Source organism: Meriones unguiculatus, chromosome 4 (assembly GCF_030254825.1).
Source record: "Meriones unguiculatus strain TT.TT164.6M chromosome 4, Bangor_MerUng_6.1, whole genome shotgun sequence".
Classification (NCBI taxonomy): domain Eukaryota; kingdom Metazoa; phylum Chordata; class Mammalia; order Rodentia; family Muridae; genus Meriones; species Meriones unguiculatus.
In genome coordinates this window covers 97,049,590-97,073,496 of record NC_083352.1, presented here as the reverse complement: position 1 = coordinate 97,073,496, position 23,907 = coordinate 97,049,590, and the positions used below count along the sequence as shown (strand labels likewise).

Here is a 23,907-nt window from a genome sequence, read left to right as displayed (position 1 = left end):
TCATTGCTATAGTCTAGCCTGTGCTACTTTCCCAGGCTGATGACAAGTGTCAGACCACAGACAGGGCAGAGCTCTGTGCTCTGCCCCCGAGGAGCTGGCATGGAATGAAGACACTAAGGTGCTGCCCTCCCTTTGCCTATAGGGCTGTTTTGAGACCACGGACCCCCAGAGCTGGGAACTGAGATTGCTCCCGGGGTCTCATGCCAGGACGAAGAGGGGGCCGGAGCCTAAGGCGGGCCAGAAGGAGCCTGTCTCCCAGGAGGGATCTCTTGGCACTCTGAGGACTTAGGGACCTAGCAGGCCGGAGCTGGGGTGATGACGGGTCAGTGCTGGGGAGGCCCACGGTGTAACCACAGCCACTTAGTTCTGTAAACCTCTTGCCCTCTGCCTAGACCTAAATCTCACATAGGGACCCTGATGATGAATTGGGGGGAGGGGGAGGGTCACACCCAAATTTCTGAGCTACCTAGAACAGGTAAATCTGCATAGACAGGACGCATGTAGGGGGTGGGGGTGACCCCTGGTGGGTACAGGGACTTGGGGCCGGGGGGACAAAGAGAATGCTTTGAAAATAGACAAAGTGGGGGTGCACAGCATTAAGAATGCACAAATGCCACCAAGTTATTTGTTAGAACACAGCCCCTCCAGGTGCTACCGGGAAGACCCTCAGGGACCCAGAGGCGTGGGGCCTCTGCAGTTTCTTCCCCTACTCCCACCCCTGTTGTTGCTGCAAAGAGCTGACCTGACCACATTCAGCTGCATCCCCCATTATTAATGGCCCTAGGAGAGAGTCCAGCCCTCACCTCCTCCTGGGAATCCGGGCAACCTGATTGCAGGCACACAGAGCCCATATTAATCATAAGCCTACTCCCTTACAGGCCAGGACCTCCTCCTCCCTTGGGAGCCTTGAAGGCTGGAGGCCCAGCTTTTATGTGGTGGGACTGAAGCCTCTGGCCGCAGGACCCCCCCTGCCCTTGCCCCATGCTGTGCAGCCTTTCCACCTGCAGAATTCGTAAGGCCTGAAGGACACCTGACACAGGGCCTTTCTTTTGAGCCTACCTGCCTCTCTTCTCCCTCCCTGGAAACCTAACATAGTGTGTGTGTGTGTGTGTGTGTGTGTGTCACATGTGTGGAGGTCAGAGGACAACCTGTAGGAGTTGACTCTCCTCCTTTCTTGCAGGTTCCCAAGTATCAAATACACAAGTCATCATTAGACTTGGCAGTAAGTGTCTCTGCCTGCTGAACCATCTTGTTGGCCTAACTTATCCTTCCCTCCCACCCTCCCCGAGACAGGGTTTCTCTGTTTCTCTTTGGCTGTCCTGTATTCAATTTGTAGACCAGGCTGGCCTCGAACTCACCGAGATCCACCTCCTTCTGCCTCTCTGAATGCTGGGATTACAGGCATGCGCTGCCGAGCCCGGCTTGGCCCGATTTATCTTTAAAGCAGTTAATTTTAATAACCTGACCTACTCCTTTAAAAAGTGATGAAGGCAAAAACGGTGGCTGTTTAGACCCTAAACATGGACAGGAATGTTTTGGGTCAACAGTGTTACCAGGTTTGGAAACTCACCCCATCAGACGGTTCAGAAAGAAAGACAGACACACACCTGCTCTACTGCAGACTGGTGTCTGATGTTTGCTCTTTGAGGCAATATCCCACTGTTACCTCAGCCCCGAACCGAACCGAACCGAACCGTGCTCTCTTCTCCTCCTCCCACCCCAGTTAGCTGGGACTGCTGGCCACACCCCTGCTCCCAGAGCATCCAAATGACTCCCGGCCAAATCCTGGGGGACCCTCAGAGCATTCGACACAGGGAAGAACTGGCTTCTGTTCCAGGCTTGTCTGAGTCCCCGACCTATGGCCCTAGATCCTTTAATCCCCTGGTGCTCTTCCCTCCCGGGGTGGGATACTAGGAAATGCTGTCCAGTCTACGGCCACAGATGGCTGCTTCCTGGTCTGTATTCGGGGCAGCACTTGCCTGAGCGATGAACGGAGTAATGAGGGCACCCACTCTCGCCATGCCGCTGCAGGTGCCCAGGCCCAATGCCCTCGTCGCCGTGGGGTACACCTGGAATGTCAGTGCGTCAGCCAAATGTCATGGGAAACGCAGAAATCCCTCACCCCTTCCTTCCCAGGACTGATGGGACTAACGCCCGTGGGCAGGATGGAGACAGGCAAAGGAGGGTGGAGGTTCACCCAAGGTTGGCTGTGGGCAGCAGCCCATTAACTCATTGCTTTTCCCCACTGAGAGGTATTCCACAGTTGGATTTTCTGGTTAATGATAGTGGGGCTGGGGTGTGTGCAGAGTGTTTGTCTGGCATGGTGAGGCCCTGGGTTCTATTCCCAGTATAACAAAAACCCCCAAAAAACTACAAGAACAGTTCAGTAAGGCTCGGCGGACAAAATATATAATACACAACACGCATGCGTTATTCCTGATTGAATATAATTGCCCAGCATAGGGCTGGTACTCAGGATAAAGGGGTTCGGACTACAGTTCCGGATTCCTCGTCAAGTGTTCCAAGCCAAGCTTGGCAGTGGCCTCTCTCCTGCAGGTTCTGCGGCCAGTGCTTATTTCAGCTACAGCAGAGGCACCGCCTGCTCCTCCCAGGCTAGAGGAGACAGCACTCAGAAGGGGTGCACCCCAGCCAGCTGCGTGCACCCCACCCATCCTAACCCAGGAGCTGGGGTTAAAGGTGACCGTGAGTGGCCCAGTGTGGGTGCTGGGCAGAGAGCCAAACTTCAGTCCTCTAGAAGACCAGCATGTGCTCTTAACCACGGAATGTTTCTCCAGCTCTAGCGTGGGTTTTCAAAGGCTACACAAAAAACCTACCACGTGGATGGGCCATCACCTATTTGATTAGTTCGTCCAGGTCACCGACAGCCAGCAGGCTGAGATTTAGCCAGGCTCGACAACCGCTTTAGCACTGAGCTACATGCCCAGCTGGCAAACACACCAGGTTGTCTCCAGGAAGGGGGGGCGTACCCTCCACCCCCATTTGCTCTACACACTTAGATAACCTCTGGAATTCTCACACTGAGCTTAAAGCTTATACGAGCAAAAAAAATAAAAAAAAAAAAAGGATTGTAAAATAAGTGGGAGTAGTGAGGGTCACAGGTGCCTCGCAGACCCAAGGACAATTGATATTCTGGGCAGACAACCCCCCAGCTCCCCCATCAGCCCCGCTCTCAGGCCCCTCTCCTACCTCAGGCGTGTAAACATAGGCCGCTTGGAAGCCTCCGGAAATAAATGCTCTTGCAATGAAGAGCAGGAGGGTGAGCACATTTCTGGGAAGGAGAAAAGAGCGGGAGAGAGGGGTTTCTGTTTTGTTTTCTCTCAGCACAATCCCACCTTTACAGGACGAGCTGTCGCCTGAGTCAGCAAAGGTTTTCCCACGCGCGCGCAGGTGCGCCTCCCAAGCCCCATCACTGAGGATCTGCTTTTACGGAACCCTGTCCTCCAACCAGCACACCCGCTCACAGACGGGAACACCTGGGGTATACAGCTCAGGTGAGAGCAGGGAAAGTGGTTGGAGTGACCAAAGACCCCCGAGGCTCAGTGATGGAGCACTTGCCTAGCGTGTGTGAGGTCTTGAGTTCCAGAAGGACTGTGTTTGGCATTTTGGGGGGTACTCCAGGTCCCCAACCCTCTGCTCTGTTGTTCCCCTTGATGACCCATAACACCAACCCGTCATGGTCTAGGCTCCATCTCCCCCTCTTCCAGTGGCCCACTGATTACCCATGGGGACTGTTCTGGGGCCCCTGGGAGGTCAGGTCTGCGGTCAGGGGCTCTTCCGTGTTGGAAAATTAGAGAAATGTGTCTTCAGTAGGGAGTGTTTGAAACAAGGTATCCTTCCATCAAAGCAATCACTTTTGACACATACACAACTCCTGTGACCACACTGTACTCTTGCCTGGGGCAGTCCTGGTGTAGTGTTTTGACTAAGAATAGCTCCCATAGGCTCATAGATTTGAATGCTTATTTGCTAGGGCTTGATATTATTTGAGAAGGATCAGGAGGCGTGGCCTTGTCGGAGGAAGTGTATCACTAGGGGTGGGCTTTGAGGTTTCCAAAGCCCAAGGCAGGCTCAGTCTTGCTTTCTCTTCCTGCTGCCTGTAGGTTTGATATAGAAGTCTCAGCTTCTCCTCCAGCACCATGTCTGTCTGCCTGCTGCCCTGCTTCCCGCCATGATGACCATGGACTGAACCTTTGAACTGTAAGCCAGCCCCAGTACAACGTGCTCTTTGATAAGTGTTGCTGTGGTTTTGGTGGCTCTTCAGAGCAATGGAACACGGACTAAGATGCCTGGGAACTCTAGACTTGAGGCTCTCAGGGTAAAACCAAGCCACATGGCCCCTTGCTACCCTGGCAGAGACTTTGACCTCGAGCCTGACCATCTGGCCAGTCATGAGGGGCCCTGAGCCTTAGGCGAGGGGCTGGGGGTCCTCCCGTCACCCACCTTCCGATGCAGATGAACAACAGGAGGCTGCAGAGGGAGAAGATGATGAAACACAAGGCCATGGTCTTCTTGCAGCCCAGGCGGTCAATGACCCACAGAGTCACAAGGACACCTGCCAGGAGAGCGGGGACATAGTAGGTTCTGACCCAGCCCAGAGTTCGGACCATATAGCAGCCTCTTGGCCAATGCCAGCTGCGTCTGTGTGAGATTCGAGCAAACAGGGGACATGGGGAGAAGCCAGGTCCCTCATCTGCTCAGAGCAACCAGGAGATGAGCATGTACTGTTTCAAATCCCTAAGGGAAAGGACGATGTGTTAAAAGGCTAGAGACAGCTGATGCAGGCATCAGAGGGAGCCTGAGGATGGTGTCTGCTAGGGAACCCTGGCTGGGACTCTCACCTAGCTGAGTCTAGGTCCTCTTGTTTTTGCTAACTGGCCATGTGAGCAGGAGCTGGTCTTCTTTGAGCCTCTTTATCTATAAATGGGACTAGTAAACGGATGCACCCTATTTCCAGAGAGGCAGTACAGCAAAGTGCTTTTAATGAGTATGCTATATGTTATTACTATGTGATCCTAATTATATTTTGAGAAAGTACTTCTATATCTTATTAATCATCAAAAAGTCTTCTGAGATAAATGCCAGTGGCTGCCTTTGATCTCAGCACTCAGGAGACAGAGGCAGGAAGATTTCTGTGACTTTGAGGCTAGCCTGGTCTACAGAGTGAGTTCCAGGCTTGCCAGGACTACCTGTTTCAAAAAAAAGTAAAAGAAGGCAGGTGGAGATGGTGAATGCCTTTAAACCCAGCACTTAGGGGGCAGAGGCTGGTGGACCTCTGTGAATTTGAGACCAGCTGGCTCTACAGATCAAGTTCCGGGACAGCCCAGGCTACATAGAGAAACCATGTTTGGAATACCCCCACCAAAAAAAAATAAAAATAGAAAATAAAAGTAAAAGAGGGAGGGAGAAGGACAGGGAAGGAGGAAAGGACAGAAGGAGGAAGGAGGACAGGAAGGGAGGGAGAGAGGCAGGGAAGGAGCACAGGGAGGGAAAAGGGAGGGAAGGAGAAGGAAGTGAGGGAGGGAGAAAGAAGGGAAAAGAGAGGAGGGAGAAAGGGAAGGAGGGAGAGGAGGAGAGAGGGAGGATGTTCAGGTTTGGCAGTTTGGTGCCCCACCCCCAGTGCATCTGGTGATGGACGAGGATCCTCCATGTCTCCCATCTCTGCACAATACCTGAGCTGCTCTTTGCTCTTGGCTGTCATGTCAGGACTGTTCATACAACAGCTTTAGAGGGTCAGGACACTGTGCCCTCTGGAGCAGTGACAGAGGGTCTGGGGCCAGCTATCAGCTCCTGTGCTTCCCAAGCTTGAGGTCCCTCAGTGCTGTGGTTTGAGTGTGTACCCCAAGAAATCGTGTGGCAGGAGCTTGGCCCTCAGTGTGATGAGGTCAAGATGAAAGGTGACTGTGGCCCCTGTCTCCTCTCATGGGCTCTCTGTACAGGGCTCCCATCCAGGGAGGTACTGGCTAGAGCCAATGCTGACACCAGTCCTTTAGCTTTAGAACTGTGAATCCACATCTTTCTAACGCACATAACACTTACCGGTGTTACAACTGGGGCAGTGGGGCCTGACATTGATATATGACCCTTGCTACAGGGTCAGTAGCAAGTAGGGTCCATACATGCATTAATCTTAGGACAGTGTGTGGCTACTTGCTGCCATAACCCAGGAGTCTTGCTCTTTTAACAGAATGCTTGAAACCAGGCAGCCTAACCCTTAGCCTTCGAGTAGGGTCAGACCCTGGGGCTCCTCACCATTCCTTGTAGTGTGTAGCAAAGTACCTACTTTTTTTTCTTTTAAATGCTGAACAGAGAGCAGGCTTCTCTGCCCCAGCCTCACCTGGGAACTCAGACAGGGTGGTCCACAGAAGGTCCATGTAATCCTCCTTGCTCAGGTACTCACAGGCCAGGCTGCATTTGGCTTCCACTGCTTTCTTCCGGCTGGAAACTAGGGTGGGGAAGGAGGGTCAGGGATGGTCACACAGTGTCAAACCACAGCTTCCTGTAGCCCGTCCCTTCTTGCCTGGGAAGGATGCATTAGGTGGCCAATGGACTGGAGAAGATTCCAGTCTCCGGGGGCTAGGTTTCTGCAGTGCTGTGGTTTGGATCTGAGATACCACCGAAAGAGCAGGGGAGACCCACAGGCTCGGGGTGAATCCCAAACCAAGCTGGTACCCCTCTGCACCCCTCTTCTGCACAGTAATGAGTTTTTATGCATTTTCTCCACGGGTGAGGTCAGCTGCATAACTATAGAGGGTTGAGGCGGGCTGCTAATGCAATCCCTGAGTTGTGTCACAGCAAACCCCGTCGAAATTAACACCCAGGGCCCACTAAGGTGACTGCCAATTTCTGCCAGGTGATAACCTCCCCTCTGTGTAATTAGCCCCCCCCCCCCAAATTGCCTGCTTCCACCACACCATGGTGTGAGTGTTGGGATGGGTTTACCCCACGGAAAGACAGTCAGGGGATTAAAGCCTCTTCCAGGGAAAGTCTGAACCAGGTCCTGAGTTGCTCACCCTTTCCCCTCCCCCACCTCAACTCCTCACCCATAAAATGAGAATACCTGTGTGGGTGCAGCTCTCTCTCTCTCTCTCTCTCTAGAACCCCACACCCACCCTGGGGTATGTACCCATGTCCTTAACATGTTACAACTCTGGCGTCCAACCGAAACATCCTGAAATACTGCACTGCACTGATAAGATCCAGGCCGCCCCAGGCCTCTGGAAAGGACTTCTAGGCTGCCCCTCCCCCCAGCACAGTGTTGCCCCCTGTCGGAGACAAGCGGGTCTTTGCTGGTTTACTCTATCTGGATGCTGGAGGGAACACACACACACACACACACACACACACACAAACACACCCCACCCCCCCACATACTCGAATGTACAATCTCATGTACAGGGTTACTTTCCTGCTAGCCTACACTAGAATTGTGTAGCCCTCAAAGCCAGAAACATTTATGGTTTGGCTTTTGAGAGAAAAAGCCGGTGGGCCTCCGCCTCTCATTGTGCAATGGGTCCTCTGCTTAGCTCAAGGGTCATTGCCTGAGGGCGGTCCCCGCTGCTCCCCACAACCAGATCTGCAACTGGGGTGCTTCTGCGGGGCTTAACCGCCTGTTAATGCACTCAGTTAGCACGGGCTGTACCACCTCCTCAAATTCTCAGACCAGTGAGACCTTTCCTGAGTGAGTGATTGGACACGTTGTGCCAGATCTTGAACCCAGGGCCTCAGGCTTGCTAGGCAAGTACCCAGGGGTCCGTTCCAATCTCCCAGCATATAAAACTGTCACCCACGACCCCTTAGGCTTTCCGTGTAAAGAGACTGGGCAAACCCTGAAGAACCTTGGGTCCTTTATTCTCTGCCCCGGGTTCAATGTCAGAATTCCAGTGTTGCCTTCGAAACAGAACCAGTGGCTGAGAATCTGCACGCTGCGCCTTTCTTTTCATTTCTTCAATTTGTGTGCTGATTCCTGCTTCATAATGCAACGCCCCCCTCCCCCAGGGGAGCTTTTAAACCTGACTAATGTGTGGGAAGAAGGTTTAAATGGTCCTGGCATTGTGTCAAAGTTTCCAAGTTTTTTTTGGGGTCGGGGGTAGATGGTTGGTAGAGCCTTTAAGCATTTGGGAGACCCTGGGCTCCACCCTGGGTGAGGAATTCCCTAGTGAGGCAGGGGTGGGGCTCCTCTCTGGCTGACTCACAGGCATAGGGCACATTAGCCGCTGCCCAGGATCACACTCGTTAACACGGGAGCTGAGCTTTGGGTCCTTTAGGGGGGTGTGGGAAGATTGGCTTAGCTGAGCTGGGTACTCACCTTAAAAGCTGTGAATGAGAAATGAATCAGGAGACCCCAAGGCTGAGGCAGCCCAGTGTGTGAGGGTCCTCTGCAGACAAGCTCCAAACTGCTGAGTTTCCGCAGCTCCCAGGAGGGGCTGCGGGACACTCGGAGCTGTGGCTAACCTATCTGTGAGGCCTTTCCTTGTCATGCTTGGCAATGATGCTGATGTTCTCGCTCCCCAGGGGCTGCTAGCTCCAGCCTGGCCCCTGCACCAAATGCAGCCCCTGGGCCTAGTGATGGACTCTAACCCGGGAGATTCATGGAAACAGAATGCATTCTGTTACAGAATGAGGTTTCTCCAGTTCTGCAACTGTTCTTCCTTCCTTCCTTCTCTCTCTCTCTTCCTCTTTCTTTCCTCCTTTCCTTTTGAGACAATGTTTCTCTGTGTAGCTTTGGCTGTCCTGGAACTTGCTCTGTAGATCAGGCTGCTCTCAAACTCACAGAGATCCTCCTGCCTTTATCTCCAATGCTGGGATTAAAAGTGTGCACCACCACCACCCAGCTCTACAGCTGTTCTTAAAAGCCCAGTAGAAGGCTGGGCGTGGTAGCCTCTGTGAGTCCAAGGCAAGTCTGATCTACATAGAGAGTTCCAGGCTAGCCTGGGCTACACAGTGAGACCTTATTTAAAAACATAAGAAGTGGGGGCTGAAGAGTTGGCTCAGTGGTTAAAAGCAACCACATGGTAGCTCACATCCATCTATTATGAGAGCTGGTGCCCTCTTCTGTTATGCAGGCATAAACCCAAATAGAGTGCTCATATGTGTAAATAAATAAATCTTAAAAAACAAACAAATCATCATAAGCCTACTGGGGAGCTAGGCATGGTGGTTCATTCCTGTTATCTGGCATTGATCTAAGCATGGTAGTACATTCCTATAATCCCTGCACTTAGGCAGCTGAGGCCAGCCTCTGCCTTAAAAACAAAACAAAAATTAGGCCTTTATTTTATTTATTTAGTTAGTTACTTTTGTGGTGGGGAATAAACCCAGGGTCTCACACGTGCTAAGTGGGAGTGACCCCTTTGGGCTTTCCTTTTATTTTTGAGATTTATTTATTTATGCATATGAGATTATTTATTTATTTATTAGCATGCAGTGTTCTACCTGATGCCAGAAAAGGGCAGCAGATCTCATCATAGATGGTTATGAGCCACCCATAATGTGGGTGCTGGGAATTGAACCCAGGACCTCTGGAAGGGCAGCCAGCGCTCTTAAACCCTGAGCCACCTCTCCAGCCCACCCCCTTTGCTCTCAGAATGTGTTCTCCTCGGATGTTTCGGCAGAGACGAACGTTCCCCTCACATTCCTTCAACCAAGTGTACACACACTGCTCTCTCCTCAAGTGAGATCTATCAGTCATGAGTCTGATAAGCTCATAGCCGGGGCCCTGACTCAGGCTGGGGCTGGGCGCACGCCAACCCCATCATCACAGAGTTGCCCGTGGTCTCGGGAACTGGGAATTTGTGTCATGACAATGATGGCAACCCCTTGGGGGGTGGGGGGGCGGGTGTGACGTGACGGCGCTTGTGGGGGTGAAGGTGGGGGGAGGTGGTACTCACTGCTGCAGACATCGCCCGCCTGGAAGAGTTCTGTGGTGAGCAGGACCAAGCCGTAATAGGAAAAGGCGTTGGAGAACCTGCAGGCAGGAGGAGAGCATGGAGACGTCAGAGAGAACAAGGCTCCTCCCTGCCCAGGGGTGCTTGGAAGGACCAAGATGATGGAGAGCGCGCCATTGCCAGCAGCCTAGGGCTGACATGAGGGACTTAACGTGGTCTTTTGAATTTCAGAGTGTGATGACGCTTCACTCCTGCCTGGACCTGGAATCTGAATTCAGAGTGCAGAGAACCAGAGCGTTCATAAGACAGCGGCGTGGGGGTCTCAGACACAACCGGAGCCAGAAGGTCCGTCTCCCTGGTTACAAGGATGCTGGGTAGCAAGCCGCAGCAGCCAACGTTTGGCCAATCTGAACTGTTCTGTCTCAATTGGTTAAAATGCCCTTTCCTTCATCGTCCACACCTGTGTCTTCAGACCACCCTGTGTTCTCGGCCACTGTAACTTCAAGCGTAACATTCCCATAATATGTTACATGCAAATGTCAGGCACAGAAGCCGGCTCACTCGGCTCATGGGGGGGATGCCGAGTTCTTCCACCGGGCGTTACTAACTGCTGCCCTGTCCCCTGGCAGTCGCCCAGTCTCATCTTGTCAGATGTTAGGATTGAGCCCCGTAGTGCTGTGGAACGTGAATCAACGCCCTGCCTCCACTTACACAAAACGTGACGCTGGGTCAACATGAGGAGAGGCGAGCTAAAGTCACCGGAAACAAACTGCCGCGCTGAACATTCTCCAAGGCTGATAGGCTGAATATGAAGAGCCCAAATTATCCCGGCTATCTTAGCAGCCATGGGTTTGCCCACCGTCTGCGTGGGACCCAACGCCCTGTCAAGTCTCAGGTAAAACCGTGGGAATGTATTAGCTGAGCAGACCAGTCACTTTCACCAAATGAATAAGTAAATAAATAAGAAAAAAGGAGAGAAAAAAAAAAAGAGCTAAGAATGCCGTCAGGCTGTTATAACTAAGGCCGGCAAGTGGGGTCTTTTGTCAAATACCTTGATTGATGGCTTTCCTGTTTAACCACTTCCACACAGGGACACTTACTGGCTTCCGAATAAATTGTATTCTCTTTGAGGTTAGAACTAGGTTTGACACTGACAGGATTAAAATTAGCCTTTCACAAACTCCTACTGGGACTCAAAATCAGTCTAGGTGAATAACAGATTCTTTAAAAATTATTTATTTATTTTTGTGTTACAGATTATTAAAGGTAGTTATTTAGTTCTGTCCAATACTCCTTTTTTTTAAAAAAAAAATCCTACGGGTGCCACTCTGTACCCAGCACACAGCAGGCGCTTAATAAGTGCTTGGTGAATTGATTCGGCTCTTAGGAAGGTGGAGGCAGAACTCCAGCCTGGCTCTGCACTATCAAAGCCTTTCTTCTCTCCTCCCTGTAACTGACCATGCTGAGAACACCTCTCTTCCAATCAGTGCCTCTGCACGAAGGTGAAAAGAAAGCTTGGGACCAGGTTAAAAATAGAACACAAATCCTCTAGTCACCCAGCTCTGTGCTCTAGCAATGCCAAGCCTGAGTGCGAGATCTGGGGGCAAGGGTGGGGGAAGGGCAGAGGGAGAGAGAGGGAGGGAGAGGGAGAGGAGGGAGGGAGGGAGGCATGGAGGGAGGGAGAAAAGAATGGCTGAAATTGGACTTTGGACTTGCAAGGAGGAAATTAACTACTTTCTGCATCTGCCTCCTTTCCAGTCTCCTCCCACAGCTGTCACTTAAGAAACAGGGGGGAACAGGAGGGTGTGTGTGGGGGGGGTGACGGGCAGGGTCCCAAGAATGGTCCCATTGACCACATCTTAGTTTTCAAAGCTGTGTGCCACCAGTGGAGGTAGGCCCTGGCCCATGTAAACAGTGACCTCCTGTAGAAAGGTCCCTTAGTTCTTTTGGTTGCGTCAATCTCATCACGTGCTGCAGGCTCCTGAACCCTTACCACAGCTGCCCTGTCTCGAGTGTGCACGCTCACTGCCTTGGGCAGCAGCCTCTGGTATACAGGCTCACAGCTTTGGCACACCAGCCTCCTGGTCCCTCTGGTACTCAGGTTTTGTACAGCCTGTATCTTGACTGTATCTGCCTTTGAGAGCATCATTAGGCTTGCACATCAAGCGTTTTCTTGAAAAGTGGAGATAGGAATATCTCCTTTAAAAGCTATCTGCGTGGCCTCAGGTCAAGCTCAAAATGTAAAGGAGTGAGCAGCCCAAGTGGTACCTGGATTCGGATGGATGAGTGCTGTGGTGCTGGCGGCCAGCCTGTAAGCCCAGCATTCCAGAGGCAGAGGCCAGATCTCCACAGCATGCTGGCTAGCTCCAAACAAGAGACGCTGCCTTGACTTACAAGGTTGGGAGGGACTATGACAAACACCTGATGTCATCTTTGGGCCTCCCATACATACATATGTGCACACATGTGTACAAACCTTCATGCACAGACACACACACACACACATACACAAGCACAAGTCTCAACCGTGTGCAGTGTCCAGGGATCACAGCAGGCAGACAGCAGCTCCTACCATATAAACCACAGCAGCAGAGTCGTCCAGCGGAAGTGGGGTGTGAAAAGGTCCCTCATTTTGCCTCGGTCTTCCTGTTTTAAAACAAGGACATATGGGTTATTGGCTAACCCCCAGTGCACAGGGGCCTCGGCTGGGGCAGGATGCACACACACACACACACACACACACACACACACGCCCAGCCAGCTTCTGGGTACCACAGTATTGAGAGCCAACACAGCACAGGTCAATTTGGCAAAAGATTAACCGTCCAAATGACCTATTTGTCAGTTCCACAAAAATGTGAAGAATTTACTAATATTATAAATTTTTTCAAAACTTTCTTTGACAATGCTCTTTTTAAAAATTGAGCTGGGGGTACAAAACAGAAAAAGAAGCAGTTATGAAAATGCACTGGCTGGCAGGACATCTCTCTCATCGATGCCTCAATTCTCCAGCAGAGTTTAGAATTTGGCAGTTAGACTACCAATCAGAGTAGCCAAATGGCCTTTACATATCAGCCGTGCCAGTAGCCAAAGCCTTTTGTTCCAGTCCGTGTCCACAGACATGCACAAACACAGGGCTACTCTATGTCTCTGCTTTCACTCATGCATGTGCTCACTCATGCATGCCAGTCTCATGCAAACACTTTCTTGCTGCACACACCACACACACACACACACACACACACACACACACACACACAAACACACACACACACACAAACACACAGGTCCAGACACTCACCTGTCTCGAAATGATGAGCTTTCCCAGTGGCATGGGGGCTCCATTTTCTGTTGCAATCCGCTTTAAGGTGGCAATCGCCTTTTCCTGGTTCCCAGACAGCACGTCGTACCTAGCACTCTCTGGCAGCCACTGATGGGACAGGAGACCCAGGTCAGTGTGGAGCAGAGCAGTCCTCCCCCAGCGCCCCCCCCATCTGTGTGGGTGTCTCTGGAGTCAGAGACCTGGCTTCGAGTGCCGGCGCCCCTGCAGGTTACATGTTATAGGAGCCTGTGCAGTGACATCACTTCCCTGTGCCTCTGTTTCCTCGTTCGGGTGCTTAGAGGAATAAACGGGCAACACGAGCAGAGAGCGTGTAACTTTCATGACGGTCGTGGTTGCTTTTAGGGTTCGGGGTCAGGTGGAGTCAATAAAGACTGCCATCCAAACCAATCTCCCCTCAGCTCCTGAGAAACTGTGCCTTCTTGGACCTAGCATCATCTTACAAGCGACATCTCAGGGAGAGAAATCGGGCTGTTTTGAGCCCTGCGAGACCCAACAACCAGCAGTGAAGCTGGTTCATATTCGTGAAGGGAAACTGAGGTCTGCACAATAGCTGGCTGAGTGGGAAAACCAGGGCACTTGGACTAGGCCGGTTCAAATAAGGTCTACTGTTGGGAAAACTCGGCCGGCCTCTGGAATTCAGATTCCTCCTCAGCCAAATGGGGATGCAGCAGAATTTGTCAAGGTCCAACAAAATTTACAAAGCTTCGGATCCTCCACGTATGTGCCTGCTCAGCCAGGGACTACATTTCGCAGCTTTCCTTGCAACTGCACGGGACCACATGACCAGCAATCACCAGTAAGCAGACATTAAACAAGCAGGCAAGGGTGTGAGGCTCCGCTTTGCTTACAATCCTTCATCCCCCACCCCTGCTGCCAAGACACACGCGCACACACACACACACACACACACACACACACACACACACACACGAGACTCCAATGTCCTGGGGGATGGCTGAACCACAGGCCGCACAAACAAAACTAAAGGAAAATAACAGTGAGCCCTGGGCTGAGATCCCCCACGCGAGCCAGAACACTCCAGAACGTTCTGCTGCGGAGAAGCGGCCTCCTCCTGCGTGAGGCTGCCGAGCTGGCCCTGTTACAAGAACAGATGTCATGCTAAGTCACAAGGGCTTCGCCACAGCCCTGCCCCACACCATTAGGAGGGGAAGGTAATGTCAAAAGCCAGTGAGTAAGCCTAGCCCACAGCCCCCCTCACGGCTAAGCTCAGTGATTTCTGTGTGTGTGCACACGCATGCGTGCACCCACGTGTACACAGACATGCTCTACACGTGATACACAAGAAGGGAGGCATGTTCTCCTTTCAGGGGGAAAGGGGGAGAACAGCCAAGCTCCTGGATCCAGCCAGGCCTGAAAGCCTCGAACAGAATCCTCTAGCACGTGCCTGTTCCTTTGTTTTGCTCAAGCCTGTTTGAATTTGGTTTCTGTCGCTTTAAGAGTTCTAGTGGCTCTGGTGGGGTCACTTAACGCTTAGGTCTTAGGTCGTACAGAGGACATCTCTGTAGAGTTGATGTTCAGGGAATCCAACACCACACTCTGTGACTACCCCAGGCCCCATTTCGCAATTAAAATAAGTCATCATCTTAAGAGATGGCCTTTAGCAGGGTGCAGTGGCGTACGCCTTTAATCCCGGCACTGGGGAGGCAGAGGTGGGCGGATCTCTGAGTTCGAGGCCAGCCTGGTCTACAGAGTGAGTTCCAGGACAGCCAGGGCCACACCGAGAAAGCCTGTCTCAACAAAAGCCTGGACTAGCAAGCTCTTAACATACGTACGAAACACAGGACGGCGAAGAGGAGCAGTGGGGCAGCGGAGAGCATGAGCAGCCAGCGCCAGCCGAGGCTGGGCATCACAAACACAGCCAGGAGGACCTCGAACACTGTTCCGATGGCCCAGAAGACCTGGCATGGGAGAGTGAGAGTCAGTGACAGGGCAGTGCGGCCCCACGGTGACCATGGTGGGGCACCATGGACGAGAGTGAAAATTAGAGCCGCCGCCCCTTTCCTTTCCGAGTGGCGCATCGTGTTGTGCTCCCTCCCCCACCGTGTGACACCCGCGTGGCAAGGGCTGGGCTGCACAATGTATCCTCACAGCGAAAGAGGAGGGGGAAAGGATCGTTATTCTGTGATGTAGATACGGCAGGGGGCTTGCGAGGGACTTTGTTTTTCGTGGGAATTTTGTTTTGCTTATTTCTCATTTTTTTTTTTTAAACCATTCTTGCCTGTGCTGGGGCCATCAATGCCGTCCACCTCTGGAGCTCACCATGTGATGACAAAACTATTCTCCACGGCGGTCATACCCAGCCACCAGTCCCTGGAAATCTGTTTTTGTTTTTCTCGTTGACGTTTTTTAATAAAAGCTTTTTGGGATAGGGTATGGCTATGTAGCCCAGGCTGTGCCTCAAAGTCAAGCTCTGAACTTGAGATCCTCCCGCCGCAGCCTCCCACATGCTGGGATTGCAGGCATGTTCAAAGATGCCTGTCCTGTCCTGACAATGTTGACTGCTTCAACCACCCATGTGGCAGAAACATGTGGCATTTGTCCTTTACCCCTGGATGATGTCACCGAGCCTAACTTCCCGTGAGGCTCCCCAGTGCTGTAGCGTATGTCACACTTTCCTGCCTTTTTAAGGCCTGATACTCTTCCACCGTGTGTGGATATAACACATCTCCCTTATGCCAGTGTCTGCTGACGGACGCCTGATGGCTTCCATCTTCCCTGCTCGTGGCTGTACATATTGACACTCCGGCTTTTTACATCTACTTTCCTGGCCCCACAGGCTCCAGTGTCCCTCCTCGGACTCATCTCTCCCTTACCTCTCCGAGTCACTCTCCATCTTTTCCTACTTTTGAAAGGACCCACCACCGAGAGCCGGGCCTCTGGCTTCCCACTGAGTGCTGCTAACAGGGACCCCAGGGGTTGGGAGGGAGGGTGGAGGAGAAACTTGGCCCTGGTTTACTGCCCTGGCTCCTCCCCTGCTCTGTGGCCACAGGCCGGCCCAGCTCAGGGTTCCTCCAGAGGCTTCGTCCTCGACTGTCTGGGATACTCATTTCTTCCCACTGGTCCTTCAGGGCTGGGCTTGAGAACATGCCACGGAGAGACTTTCTTGCTGGTTTTTTTTTTTTTTTCTTCACAATTGTTTGTTAGGGGAGTGAGAGTCACAGTCAGAATGGTTTTGGGTGTCAGTTCTCTCCTTCCATAACATAGGGCCTGGGATTCGAACTTGGGTCATCAGGCTTGGTAGCAAGCGCTTTACAGAGCCTTATCACTGGCCCTACTGCAATGGTTACGTACTGGGGATTGAAGCCAGGGCCCTGTGCATGTGAGGCAAGCGTGCTACCAATTGAGCCCCAGCACCGGCCCGCTTGTGTCCTTTCATTCTGAGGCTGCCTCTCACCGACTTGCCCAGCCTCAGCCTCCCTGGAAGCTTGGTCCACCAGGCTCAGCATGGACTATATAGGAGTGACTTTGCTAAGTCTCCCTCAGAGTGCATCTGTCCTTCCTGCCTGGTCCCGGTCTGCAAGGACTGCCCAGTCCCCAGAGCCTCCCTAAACCCCCGTCACTTAAAGGAGCCACAGTCCATTTTTATTGCTGACCATCCTGGGTGAGCACTGCAATGTGGAATGATGGGTATGTTTAGGATGCTGGCCAGTTAGGGTGGACATTAGTCATGCTACTCAACTAGGATGAATTTAAATTTTTTCTTTCTGCTATGTGTCCTGACTGGCCTGGAACTTGCGGGGATCCTCCTGCCTCTGCCTCCTGAGTTTGGAGATCACAGGTGTGAGGCAACACTTTCAGTTGCTGGATCTTGGGAAGCTTGGAAGGCCTAAGAGAGAAGCGAGTGTGACCAGGGTTAGCCAGATTTCAAGGTGAGCTGGCCCAGGACCCTCTATTATTGTTGTTAAAACAAAAGCAGGGATGGTGGTGAAAGCCTGCAACTGCAAATTAGGGAGGCAGAGGCAGGAGGATTGCCACAAGTCCAAGGCCGGCCTGAGCCAGGTAGTGGGTTCTTGGCTACCCCGGGCCGCATAGTGACAGCTTGTCTCAAGACAAACAAACACATGTGATTCAATGTTTACACAATTGACTATCCATGTCACAGCTGAGTGTCTGATCAGAGGCAGGTGTTGTCAGAACACGTAAGTCAGTGGGGCAGAGTGACTGTGCTCAGTGTGATCACGTGGCTGATGAGTCATCATCACTGCGGCCACCGTGTGGTCCTTGCAGGGCCAGACCAGACAGCTACAGAGTGAGTTCAAGGTCAGCCTGAGCAACTTAGCGAGACTCTGTCTCAAAATAAAAAGGACAAAGAGGGCTGGGGATGTGGCTCAGTGGTGGAGGGCTTGCCCAGGGTGTGTGAGGGCCTGGATCAGTGGTTCTCAACCTGTGGGTCGGGACCCCTTTGGGGGCGTCAAACGGCCCTTTCCACAGGGGTCGAATATCCAGATATCCTGCATTTCGGATGTTTACATTATGATTCATGACTGCAGCAAAATTACAGCCATGAAGCAGCAACGAAAATAATCTTACGGTTGGGGGGGGCACTGAAACATGAGGATCTGTATTAAAGGGCGGCAGCGTTAGGAAGGTTGAGAGGCGTTGTCCTAGCTCAGCCTCCAATTAAAGAGGGAAAGGCAGGGGGAAGGGGGAAGAAGAGAGAGGGAGGAAAACGGAAGGATTTACACGGATATCCGTGTACGGATTTGTGGGTTGAGCCTGCTGTGTTTTCTTAAACCCCCAGCGGTTCCATGCACCCCAGAACGGCTTGCCAGTCAGCCAGCACCCCCCAGAGACCCGCCGTCCCCTCCTTACCTCGATGAGCAAGATGCACTTGGCTCTGGCTTTCATGGGAAGGAACTCGGCATACAGTGTCACCCTAGGTGGGCAAAGAGACGGGGCTCAGGGGGTGGGAAGAGGGCAGATCCTGGATTTCCTCCAGTCATGGACAGCATCCTCTAACAATGAAATGACCTGTGGATTCCCAAGCCAGGCTAGAGTCAGAGATTAACGGGTTCTCACTGTGGCTCACGGCTGCCTTCAGACTCACCATCCCCCCAAGCCCTGGGCTGCTGCCATGTCCACGGTGTTCTGCCAGTGTGTGGCTCTCTTGACCTGGGGAAGCAGGTCCTTGAGCATGGGGCCCTGGACCCTGCGTTTGTAACCAACTCCCCAGATGGCTGTGACCTCGGAGAGTCTGGGGGAAAATCTGGCTGTGGGTTCCGGGCAGCTCTGTTAGTTGTTGCTATTGATTTGTCATGTGTGGCATTTTTTTGTTGTTGTTTTTCGAGACAGGGTTTCTCTGTGTGGCCCTGGTTGTCCTGGACTTGCTTTGTAGACCAGGGCTGGCCTAAAACTTACAGAGATAAGCCTGCCTCTGACTCCCTGTGTGCTGAGAGTACAGGCGTATGCCACCACACCTTTGTCCCGGCGCCAGCAGCTTGCCCCAGACGTACTCAGATTTGTCAGTACCTTGTTCTTCACAGAGCCTCCGTCCACTAGCTGCAGTCACTAGCTATTTCTTCCTCAAAGGACCACCGCTGGCATTGATGACAAATGGTATTTTTAATTTGTCTTTCTTTTTGTATTGGTCAGTCACATCCTAATGTAAAAGTGAGCTCCGCTGGGGCTGGGGAGACGGAGCTGCAGATGAGGGAATCTGCCGCCAAGTCTCGCGAGCCGACTTTGATGCCTGTAACGCCACACGGCAGAGGATGGCTGACTCCTACGGGAGGTCCCCTGACCTCCATAAACATTAGCAACGCTTGTGTACTAAATCACCCAGGATGTGCCCCGAACCTGCGGTTCTTTCGGCAGTTGTTGCTTTACCAGAATGATGCTATGTAGGTGCTCACAGCGCCCCCTACTGGAAACAAAAAGCTTTGTCCTTCACTGTCACCCCCTATAGTTTGCTTATTCTCGTGAAAAGACTTCTGGCTTTAGTGAGATTTTTGTTCTTCTTCTTCTTCTTTTTTTTTTTTTTTTTTTTTTTTTTTTTTTTTTTTGCATTTTATAATCCCAAAATGTCACTAAAGTCAGAGCACTGTTTTACTCCCTTTTAAAAAATTAGAATCCAAAGCCAGGCACGGTAGCGCATGCTTGTAATCCCAGCACTTGGGGAGGCAGAGGCAGGTCAGGGCAATCAGGGTGAGAAAATACCGTTAGGGCCAGTCCTAAGATTGAGTCTGGGGGTGAGGGGGAGGGAGAATCTCGATAACATGGAACTCAATGAGTAGCCCACACAGGCCTCGACCCCACGAGGATCCTCCTTGGCTCCACCCTCTGAGCGCTGGGATTATGGGAGAGGGCAAGGCAGCCACTGCCGGACGCACCCTCTCACCATGAGCCTGGACTGTGAGCTGAGATGAACTTCCTTTCTTTATAACCTGCCTTACCTGTGGCACTGTGTCCTCAAAATAGCAAACCATCTGTTACCATCACATTCTGGCTGTTGACTTATTTTAAAATCATACTGTGAGATGCCATTGTTCCGATTTTCTGAGGAACTCTGGCTGGGTGCAGTTGCTCTAAACAGATGGAAACTTTTAATATTACCTAACTACCTAAAAATGTTGTCACCTAAGTGTCTCCCAATAAAGCACTTAGGGAAGTCATCTTTATAACTAGATAAGAGCGCTGTCTAATTAGGACATAATTAGATTTATGTAAATGACTGCATCAGAGGTGCTAAGGAGCCGGGGCCCTCTTGGGTGGCTTCGTAGTCTGTAATTTTGCCTGTGGTTTTGTTTGTTCTCTTCATAGATAAAACAGCTCTATAGCTAAAGGGGTGGGCGAGTTAAGTGTGGAGGACCAAGCGATGCCTGTTTGTTTGTTTTCAAGACAGGGTTTCTCTGTGTAGCCCTGGCTGTCCTGGCCTCAGTTTGTAGAGCAGGCTGGCCTGCCTGCCTCTGCCTTCCAGAGTGCTAGGGTTAAAGGCGTGCACCTGGCTGTGAGCCGTGTCTTAAATCGGGTCAGCCATTAACTTGCTGTGGGACTGGGGGCACATACATCACATTGTTGTTGTTGTTATTATTATTATTATTATTATTATTATTTTGGCATACATGTAGGGAGTGTTAGAGGCTTTGCTGAGCCCTTTGGTGGAGCAAGATCTTTATAGAGCAAAAAAGTCTTCGGCAGATCTCGGTGATTCAGACCAGCGTGTAAAGAAGGTCCTTAAAGGGGAAGAACAACCCGACAACCTGTGAGAGTTTTCTTGAAGGTAAAACAGAGAAAGAGGTCTTTCTGGGTTGCTCAAACACAAATGGGACAAGGTTTGTGGCAAGCTGGAGTTCCCAGGGGAAAAACTGATGGAAGCCCAAATTGTTTACTAAGGAACTTCTGGACGACTCTGATGGCCAAGGAGCGGTTCCCAGAAGACACAGAGGAGACGATGATCACGCCTTCCCCAGGGGCGGGTAATTATACCCCAGTCTAAGGAGGGAACATGCCCCTCCAGCAGAAGGCTATGCCAGGGGTGGAGATGGCTTGCCCAGCCGGGAACTCCAGCCGCTGGGTATGGTGGGCGGAGAGTCAGCAGCTCCACCTGCATCCGCAGTGCCAACCCGGGGCCTCTCTGACCCGGCGAGGCAGCAAGCACAGCTGCAGAGAGCAGAGCCTCTGAGTAGGTCTGAGCAAATTAAGTCAGGCCCATGGAATCCATTGGGTATGGAGAACTGCAGGGAGGGTCCGTGAAGAGCTCCGGGATGTGGAAATAGAATGACTCAGAGAGAATGACTGGGGGCCACAGTGAGCTGATTTACTTAGTACCTCTGTGTACCCAGCCTCCACCTGTGGAGGAAGCGATGATACAAATGGACGGAGCACCCATGTTGTCTTACTTATGTTTACCCTTAGTGTCATTTTGGCTGTGGGCTTCTGGGGTCTCCGGATGCCTGCTGAGAACAGACAACAGCAGGCGTTCAGAGAGCGTCACCAAGGATATCTTTGTTATGGGATGGTGGTGCCAAACATGGCCTTGTCCTGCCCATCCTCTGGGAAAGCTTTTGTTTTATAGATGGCACAGTGCTAACCTCTGAGTGTTCTGCAGATTTGGAAAACTGTTGGAGAGACAAATGGGTACAATGACTACTTCCATCGACCTTACGAGCCTACTGGGACTCAGTTAATTGAAAGAAAACATAGGCTGTTAAAACAATGACTGCGATGTTTAAGTCTAAAGGGTACTGTGCGTGGATGGAAAAGGATGCTCCAAAAAGCCGTAAGGTTACTGAATGACAACCTTGTCGATGGCTGGGGCTGCCGACCTCCCTGTGAGTTGCTGACCAGAGAAGGCCCCGAGGCCCCACAGCTATTGCCACTGCTGTTGGTGGTATGCCAGAACTAGACGGCGAGATCCTATTGCTGAAGCCTCTGCATGTTTTGACAGGACGTGGGAAGACTGAGCTGGGGCTGAACTGGAGACTCCCGGCCTGCAGGCTGCTGCTGCAGAACCGTGCGGAGACCTGGGAGATCCTGTGTGCTCCAGTACTGACCTGCCGGGCAGGACGTGCCCGCTTGGGCAACAGTGGCTCAGCTGTCATGGGTACCGCCGACTGCCTTCTGATTGGATTTAAGATCCCACGGCACAAGAGGGAGGTCACATCCCGTACAGCAATCCAGGGCAGAAAAACTGGCTGGGAAGGTCAGAGGACCCAATGGGGAAAGCGACTTTTATGGTTTTTCTAGATGGATACGATGGGCCAATCAAACTGCCTTCTAAATGTGTGTGTTTATATGCTTTGTTCGCCATTATTATCAGCCTCAACTCATAGCCACTAGAGGAGATCCTGAGAGCAGGTGACTGTCACTGTGGCATGGAGGTCTATTTCTTAGCCATTGGTGGACATTTACAGTCACCCTCTCCAAGGCTCAGGGATCCCTGGGGAAGAGGAGGCAGAAACAATACCTGAGTTAAGAGTGTTGTGTAACAGTTTCCTCAGAGATTGAAACATTCCACGCTATAAGGCAGCCTCAGGAAGTCCCTGAAACTGAGCAGACTGGCTAGGTCCCTCCCTGCCAGAGTAAACAAAGCTCAGAGTTCCTCTCAGACAAGCCAAGCTCGGCTGTGAAGAAGGCTCTTGAGAGGAGCTGCCTGGATGAAACCAGAGACCAACCGAGCTGCCTGGAAGAGGTTTATACCAACCGAGGCACCTGGAAACAACACCCTCCAGCTGTCGTGCCGTGTGCACCAGGTTCCCCAATTTCTTTAGCTGTCGCCCTTGCTAGAGTGGGCCTTGGTGATGCGGCTGTCTTTGAGTCATTTCTGATCCTGTGAGCAACCCCCGATAAAGCTCACTGGTTCACCAAGTTGGGCTGGGATGGTATCTGTACTTTGGTCTGTAGTGGGATGCCTGTCGCCCAGGTAACATTCTTGTCACACAACACCTGGTGTGCTTCCCTCCTCCCTGTACCGGGGACTCTGGGAATGGCACTTCCCCTGGACTCTGGGGAAGAACCCTTTTGTCACGTGCTTTTCCCTGTTGCTGGTTTGGGGTGCCATCTTTCTTTGATCTAGTTACTCTGCCTTGTAATTCCATTTAGTCATAAGCTTCCAGGAGTCCCTCAGAATTTCCGGTTGTTTGCCGGCATCCTTTCCTTGCTTGTGAGCTCCGTTAAAGATTCCACTTGGATGCCATTTCCAGGAGGTCGTGAGCGGAAGTATGGGGTACGGACATACCTCTGTCCCACAGCTTGAATCCTCCTGTGGCACTCCTGAGCATCCCTGGAGAAGTTTGACCTGAGCCACGATGGTTCCTCCGGCCACCAGGGGGCGCTCCTCCATGGCCGGTGGTTCATGTGCAGGAATCCCCGGAGCTGGGGCAAAATCGTGCCACAGGTTACCAGCTGCCACCAGCCCAGATTTATGGCTGTGTCTCTGTTAAGGACCTCTTCTTAGGGCTCCAGTGGTTTTTAACTCTAGAACAGAGGGAAATCGTGCTTTCCCACTCCAGGAAACCATGTAGGATGCCAGCTCCACAGAGCTCGTTTAAAAGCCGCGGGGAAGACCAGGGGAAGGACTGGCCTGGACTCACGGGCTGTCCGCAAGGCAGTAGGCTGAGCGTGGGTGTCTGATCCGTGGGGCCGGTCTCCCCTTCACATGACAGTCTATCATCCACACCCCCTCACTGTGTGACTTTACAGGTGCCCTGGAGAGCTGGACTCGTGCCAAGCTCTGACTTCATAGGACTCTGTTGGTTTGTCTTGAGCCATGGTGCCAGGTATCCCAAGCTGGCCAGCAGGGGGTTTCTGACGATAGGGTTCCCGGACTGGCCGCTCCAACCCTGGCCCTGTCAGCCTGAGCAATGCACCGGCTTGGACATGGCGCTCTGTGAGGACGAAGAGCGCAGCCCATGCTTTTAAGGCCAGCATTTCCACTGCAAAGGATAGATGGTTCTAGAAATCAAGGGGTTGGCGTGGGGGTGGTCCTTGTTGTTTTCATAGGGTCCGGGGGTGGATCTGCATGGACTCGACCTCGGCATCTTCTGGGGATCTTGGCTCTTAGAGAAGGAAAACTTTCAAATAGGGACAGTTTAAGAATCCCGTAAGATGTTTTCGCTTTTGTGTTTTTGAGACAGGCTCTCACTCTGTAGCCCCCACTAGCCTAGAACTTACTGTGTGCATCAGGTGGCTTCAAACTCA

General features: G+C 52.0%; 1 protein-coding gene across 2 annotated transcripts in view; it reads right to left on the bottom strand.

Annotated features, from left to right (window-relative positions):
* Svop (SV2 related protein) overlaps positions 1–23,907 on the bottom strand; it is a 61,897-nt gene that overhangs the window by 1,898 nt on the left and 36,092 nt on the right. The window contains exons 7-15 of one of the 2 annotated variants that reach the window (XM_021634779.2): positions 18,082–18,145; positions 15,042–15,167; positions 13,207–13,335; positions 12,478–12,551; positions 9,909–9,985; positions 6,356–6,463; positions 4,462–4,573; positions 3,208–3,289; positions 1,980–2,069 (exon numbers count right to left, since the gene is read on the bottom strand). In XM_021634779.2, coding sequence (XP_021490454.1) covers positions 1,980–2,069; positions 3,208–3,289; positions 4,462–4,573; positions 6,356–6,463; positions 9,909–9,985; positions 12,478–12,551; positions 13,207–13,335; positions 15,042–15,167; positions 18,082–18,145 — 862 coding nt within the window. Of the gene's footprint in view, positions 1–1,979; positions 2,070–2,465; positions 2,614–3,207; positions 3,290–4,461; positions 4,574–6,355; positions 6,464–9,908; positions 9,986–12,477; positions 12,552–13,206; positions 13,336–15,041; positions 15,168–18,081; positions 18,146–23,907 lie in introns of those variants that run through there. The other variant, XM_060382587.1, reaches the window with a different exon arrangement.